Source organism: Anneissia japonica, unplaced genomic scaffold (assembly GCF_011630105.1).
Source record: "Anneissia japonica isolate Jap-2015-1 unplaced genomic scaffold, ASM1163010v1 scaffold28366_len11537_cov144, whole genome shotgun sequence".
NCBI classification, from domain to species: domain Eukaryota; kingdom Metazoa; phylum Echinodermata; class Crinoidea; order Comatulida; family Comatulidae; genus Anneissia; species Anneissia japonica.
Window position 1 is genome coordinate 1 of NW_022755544.1, and position 7,518 is coordinate 7,518.

Below are 7,518 nucleotides of genomic sequence, written 5' to 3' on the forward strand. Positions count from 1 at the left end.
CCTTCAACTGTTATAACAAATGTGCAATTGTTCTCGTTACCAGCTGCATCAAATGCCATAAACGTAACATTAGTGTCACCAATGTAAAATAATGAACCGGAAGGTATTTTGAAACTTTCCATTGTAACTTCAACATTGTCCGTCGCAGTTGCTGTGTAGTTCACTAAAGCAGTTGCTGCGCCTTCAGATGAGTTTGTTGATATGTCGTCGGGACACATTACAATAGGACGTTCAGTGTCTTCAATGTTCAATAAAACCAATAAATCAGAAGGTATCGTATCGTTTCATAATTATGTCTTATCAGATTCAGTAACATTTCTTCAAATCGACTTTTTACAATATGAAAACAGTAGCTTACGATTTTGGAATTACATTAGAAGCTTAAAACATCTTTTAAAATGATCACTTATTTTTATTTCATTTGATAATTTAGGACCATAGAATTTAACAAAAAATTGAATCTTTATCATATTGTTTATTTATCTTAAGTATATACTAAATACAGTGACATAAAAACCAGAGCAGAAAAATGAATATTAACATGTAAAAATGTTAATTTCAATGAGACATTATTTTTTCAAATGACCAAATAATACAAAAATCAATAATTATTAAATAGTAGATTTTGTTTTTAATTGTAATACCCAGAAATGGTAAAACCTATGGCAAGTCCAGCCAAAGGAAAAATAAGATAATTGATGATTTGGAATAAGACAAAAAGCGGAAAGTAGGTGTAGAGACATATTATTTGTGAACACAGACAGAAGCCCGCTTTGACCTAGAAGATAAGTGGAGTGGAGGGACAATATAACAAAGCTCTATAGAACAATGACTAAAAAGGTATTATAAAATAGGGATAGTGTTTGAATTTTGTCAGACTAGATAAAAACGAAGGAAGAGCTCAACACCAGATATTATATTTTGCGAGCACGGAAGAGGTACCGTTAATTCTGAGAGGCTCATTTTTTCAAAGTTATGGATGTGGCTACTCTTACAAAGAGTAGAATATACAGACAGCAATTTGTGAAATAGTGTTGGGGAGACAAAGCTCATCTTGACAACCTGACCTGTTTTCATGTTGTTGAACCGCGTACAATGTTTTGCAAACATTTCCCATTTGCAAACAACTGCTAGATTCTGGGGAAGAATATTCGCGGCTGTAGATACACAAATAGGACTGTAAAAGCTTGAGTCCAAAAGCACAAATACGAATTTAAAGTACTGTACAGTAGGTGTCATCAGCAAAAGAGTGAATACAGTAGGAAACCAATAAGAGCAGATAGCTAATATTATAAAAGAAAGAGAGTAGAAATGCGACATCAGCATGAATTAGATGGTAACGAGATAAGTAGACATCAATCCTTACAGCAGACCATGGAAAAAGTCTGAGCAGTTAATAAGACATGGAGAGAAACCAAAATAGGGAAGTTTGACAATCAGGCAAGTGATATGACACGACTTAAATTTTTCAATCGCAGAGCACCAGATGACAAAGGGAGAGTCAGGTGGTTGAGTAGTAAGGACAGGGGCGCCACTAACAACAGCCTTAATATTGGCGCTGGTTCCAGCCACTTCTCGCCCATAATTTGTTTGGTAGAACCAAGTCTTCTTGGATAAGGACTTAAAATGGAGGTCCAGTGTGCACTTTAAAGGACCCAATGCATTTTTCGAAAGAGTAGGGGGTTACCCAAATGCTATTTTTTTTTCAGCCCTTGTTTTGGAATGATGTGAACATGTAGCTAATATAAGTGTCTCTTTAAGGCTACTAGGTAGTCACGGACCACGCACATACTAAATGCAGCACAATGACGCTGCAAGTTATGATTTATTCTATTACCTACCTACCTAAAGGTCACTAGTAGATTTTGCGCGACAAAAAACATACTGGTGAGCAGAAAGAACTTGGTGAGATTTGGGAAAGGAAAGAAGAGAAATAGTGGACTCAAAAACATTAGAAAGTAGAGAAGTGAGGGCATTAGGTCGGTAGTTAGTGGAAAAATTTGTCATCTTCTTTGGGAGTAAGGAAAAAATTGGAAAGTTTAGAACAGGATGGAGCTAGTTCAGAAGCAGATTAATTCAAAACAACGGAATGAATGCCATCGGAACAAGAGGATTAATTAGTTAAAGGGTTTAAAAGTGCATTAGGTAAGTTACGTGTAATAATTCTAATACGAGGCACAGCAAATGATGAAAGAGGATAAGAAAAACAGATTTTTGTTTTTTGTTACTGATCAAAATAAAAACAACAAAATAATCAATCAATCAATCAACCAATCAATTAATCAACCCACCAACCAACCAACCAATCAATCGATCGATCGAGATCGATCGAGATCGATCGATTGATCGATCGATCGATCGATCGATCGATCGATCGATCGATCGATCAATCAATCAATCAATCAATCAATCAATCAATCAATCAATCAATCAATCAATCAATCAATTAATCTACTGAAAAGTAATTTTATTACCGATGATTGTTATATAGAATGTGCAATATCCAGTATTCATGGCTTGGTCTGTAGCCGTATACGTTACTTCAGTAGTTCCGAGTTGAAACGTATTGGACCCTGGAGGAATTCCATTACTATTAAATACCAATGCCATGTTTGATGGAGCATTGTCAAAAAATGATGGTGCAACCCAATCAACATCATCTCTATCATTTTCTCCAGGATCAGTGCTATAAATAGCTTCACTGGGACAACTAACAGCCGTTGGAGGTTCAACATCTATACCAAGATGAACAAATATATGAATAAATGAATAAGTATACATAGAAAAATTAAAGAAAAGACAATACTTTTTCTAATACGGTCCTACCCTAGCATCACGAATTATAGAGAAGCCAGATGCTACATTTCAATTAAATATGCTTTATACTCTTTTTAAATTTAACATACAGAATTGATACTTAAGGTACACACGTTTAGTTTTGAATTTTTGTTCAAAACTTCTAAAGTTAAGAATTTGCTTGGACACACGTTAAGTATAGGGTACTATGTTTTATACTATTAGTATGTTTTACATTGAGAATAGTTATTGTTGGTAGAAGCGTGTAGCGAAGCCTGTAAGGCGCTGAATTCAAATCGGAAGGTCAGGGTTTTGAGACGAATGTTTGTTACATTGCTTACATCCTTAGGTAAGACACTTGATTTGCATTTATTAGTGTTGTTTACAGGCATTCTGTTATGAGGTAAAATGCTGTGCATGTTGATTCTGTATCCAATGACCAAGAAAAAGGGCCTTAAGCAGTTTTTCAGAGATGTGCACTATATAAAATAATAATCGATGATAAATTTAAAGTGTTAAATTTAGTTCTAAACCCCATAAAGTTACCCTTTGAGGTCCGACTGGTAATTAAACCAGACCACTGGGGCCAATTAAGGAGTTTTCAATAGGTTTAAAAATCCCAGAATGCACTTTTATGACTGTAAATTTTAGCAATTTTTTGTATCTTGAAGGAAATGCTTTGGCCTTTCGAAATGCTTTTTAAATTTCAATTTATATATCAAACCTCTGTGTAAACAATACTTCAAAAATTCCTATGGTCCTGTTACGTATTATGTTTAATTTGCTATTTTCTACAGAAATACAATGAATGTTTTTTTTGTCTGAGCACCACCAAAAAGTCACAGAGGTCATTGAGGAACGGCTTCTAGCTAGACGTCAAGGGGCGGGGGTTTACTTGGAAACACGGTAAATGTGCAGACTTATTTAAAGCTAAGTTTCACCTCAAGATGCTGACTTTTCACGAAATATAAACAAACAAAAAAAAAAATGAAAAAAATATATTGTTGACTGTTTTTCATTATCTTAATATTATGCCTTCTCCTAACTAGATATAGACGTATGGTGCCTTTTTCATCATCACAATAAACATTCCCAAGAACTTAAAATCTGACGACAAGTATTGCAGTAACTAAATCATACTTCTATTAGATTTTCATCTACTATAACCTGTAGTGCTTACCAATTATTGTCACGATAAATTCACATGTTGCTGTATTTTCAGATGGGTCAGAAAAATTATACGTAACTGTAGATTCACCTAGAATAAATGTTGAGCCATTTGTATGCGATATGTAAGAGATAGAAACATTTCCTGAATTATCTGTTGCTGTTGGATTTATCCAGTACACTACTCGATCAGGAGCACCCTCGTCTGTTGGCAGCGTGAAATTTTTAGGACAAGCATTGACAACAGGATCCTCGATATCTAATTTAATAAACAAATATTTTGGAATACCAATATTATTGGTCGATATATGTTTCAATTTTTTTTCCACTTATATACTAATACTTGTGCTAGACAGGAATTATTCTGTGTGCTTATATAGCCTGACTATATATATATATATATATATATATATATATATTTGAGTCATTTCAATTGTAACCCTGAAGAGGATAGCAGGCGCTCCCGAAAATTTGTTTTTTTAAATAAAATATATGCTTCAAAGTAGTCACCTTGTGAAGAATGTTATTTCTGTTCTGCTTACTTATTTTATATATATATATCTGTCTCTTATACACATCTAGATGTGTATAAGAGACAGGGTATAGGGAGGTACGGTACATGTTCTTGTGGGCGGTTCGCCATGGTTGAAAATTTTGAGAATATTTGACAGCCTTAGCAATTTTAAACTATTTCATATTCATTTCAGAAAAACATATTATCTCAGCAGTTATCCAAGGTTTTTTCATTCTTCTTTTGGCTTTACATTTAGTAACAACTTTCAAAATGACATCAAGGAATTTTGTTTTAAACTTTTCCCAAATTTTGTTTACATCTTCTGTAACAAAAGTCTTCTCAATCACGGTTTGAAAAAGTTGTGTTGAAATCATTGGTGTTTATTTTCGAATATTCTAAAAAGTGACTATGAGGCAAGGCATTTGAGGCAACACTTAGGTTTAGATTAATAAAAATTACCATAATTATCACTTCCTACAATGCCTGGATAAGGAGTGATAGATGTAACTATATTGTACTTATTTGTATAAATATGATCAAATATGTACCATTACTGCTATGCTCAATTCGCCTTCTTGTAATAAAAGGAACAACCTGATTAAAATTAAAAATATCTAAAATGCTAGAAAGCAGTGCTTGTAAATTGCAAGTTGGTAAGGTATATTGCACTCATAATGAATGCTAAAATCTCCAGCAAGAATTATAGCATTGTAAAGATGGGAATCGGATAGTACTCGATCAATTCTAACCTAAAATTTATCAAAGGATTGATCATGGTAATTCCACAAACTGATAATTCTTGCTTAAGAATACTAAAAATTCCGTAGATACATCAGAGGAAAACTAAAATCACTTTCAAAAAGCTGGTATAAGTAAATAAAACCCCAATTTAGAGGTAAGAATCAAGATTAGATGAACAAATTTAATGGATTAAATACCATACTTGATCATATAGTTATATGCACAACAATACATAATTGTTTGTTAAAAATCTCAGAGTATCATTTGTATAGTATTTTTGCTATAACATATTTTTCTATGCAGTACGTATTTCTATAAATAAATAAATAAATATAACTAACCTGTAACAGTTACTGTAAGCGTACAACTACCAGTATTTCCCGAAGAATCGGTTGCTATATACGTTACATTCGTTGGTCCAATCACAAAATGAGCTGGAAATGATGATGTGGTAATTGGAACAAGAGTTTCCCCTGAGTTGTCAGTTACTGTAGCATCCGAAGCATTATATGTGACAGTAGCTGTCGACATTCCTCCGTCAGTTGATAAGCTGGTGTCAGGTGGACAGGTCAATACAGGATCTTCACTATCTGTGGAGAACATTAGATTTACATAATACATATTGTTTGTTGAAAAGCCTACAAAGTATTACTGGTAGAGTATTTTGCTTAAACACAATTTCATATGGAATAAGTCTATGTACAGTATACATAAAGAAATATAACTAACCTGTAACCGTTACTGTAAACGTACAACTACCGGTATTTCCTGAGGAATCAGTGGCTGTATAAGTTATGTTAGTTGGTCCTATCACAAATTCAGCTGGAAATGATGTTGTAGTCGTTGAAACAAGAGTTTCCCCTGAATTGTCAGTTACTGTAACATCTGAAGCATTATATATGACAGTAGCTGTTGACATTCCTCCGTCAGTTGATAAGCTGGTGTCAGCTGGACATGTCAATAAAGGATCTTCGCTATCTGTGGAGTGCATTAGATTTACATAATACATAATTGTTTATTGAAAAGCCTACAAAGTATCACTGGTAGAGTATTTTTGCTGAAGCAAAAATTTATATGGAGTAAGTCTATGCATAGATAACGATATATAACTAACCTGTAACAGTTACTGTAAATGTGCAACTACCAGTATTTCCAGAAGAATCGGTAGCTGTATACGTTACATTGGTTGGTCCAATCACAAATTCAGCTGGAAATGATGTTGTGGTAATTGGAACAAGAGATTCCCCTGAGTTGTCAGTTACTGTAACATCCGAAGCATTATATGTGAGAGTAGCTGTTGACATTCCTCCGTCAATTGATAAACTACTGTCAGGTGGACATATCAATACAGGATCTTCGCTATCTGTAGAGTAAATTAGATTTACATAATATATAATTGTTTGTTGAAAAGGCTACAAAGTATCACTGGCAGAGTACTTTTGCTTAAGCATAATTTTATATAGAGTAAGTCTATGTATAGATAACAATATATAACTAACCTGTAACAGTTACTGTAAACGTGCAACTACCAGTATTTCCAGAAGAATCGGTAGCTGTATAAGTTACATTGGTTGGTCCAAGCACAAATTCAACAGGAAATGATATTGTGGTAATTGGAACAAGAGATTTCCCTGTGTTGTCAATAACTGTAACATCCGAAGCATTATATGTGACAGTAGCTGTTGACATTCCTCTCTCAGTTGATAAGCTGGTGTCAGGTGGACATGTCAATACAGGATCTTCGCTATCTGTAAAGTACATTAGATTTACATAATACATAATTGTTTGTTAAAAAGCCTACAAAGTATTATTAGTAGAGTATTTTTGCTGAAGCATAATTTTATAAGGAGGAAGTCTATGATACATAAGCAAATATAGCTAACCTGTAACCGTTACTGTAAACATGCAACTACCAGTATTTTCAGAAGAATCGGTAGCTGTATACGTTACATTGGTTGGTCCAATCACAAACTGAGCTGGAAATGATGTTGTGGTAGTTGGAACAATAGTTTCCCCTGAATTGTCAATAACTGTAACATCCGAAGCATTATATGTGACAGTAGCTGTTAACATTCCTCTGTCAGTTGATAAGCTGGTGTCAGGTGGACATGTCAATACAGGATCTTCGCTATCTGTAAAGTACATTAGATTTACATAATACATAATTGTTTGTTAAAAAGCCTACAAAGTATTATTAGTAGAGTATTTTTGCTGAAGCATAATTTTATAAGGAGGAAGTCTATGTATACATAAGGAAATATAACTAACCTGTAACCGTTACTGTAAACGTGCAACTACCA

General features: G+C 33.9%; 1 protein-coding gene across 1 annotated transcript in view; it reads right to left on the reverse strand.

Moving 5' to 3' along the window:
- Positions 1 to 40: 40 nt before the first annotated feature.
- LOC117123710 (hyalin-like) overlaps positions 41 to 7,518 on the reverse strand; it is a gene marked incomplete at its 3' end in the record, with an annotated part of 9,415 nt that continues 1,937 nt past the window's right edge. Inside the window, exons 3-5 of the mRNA XM_033269724.1 lie at positions 3,977 to 4,222; positions 2,475 to 2,735; positions 41 to 238 (exon numbers count right to left, since the gene is read on the reverse strand). Coding sequence (XP_033125615.1) covers positions 41 to 238; positions 2,475 to 2,735; positions 3,977 to 4,222 — 705 coding nt within the window. The remainder of the gene's footprint in view (positions 239 to 2,474; positions 2,736 to 3,976; positions 4,223 to 7,518) is intronic.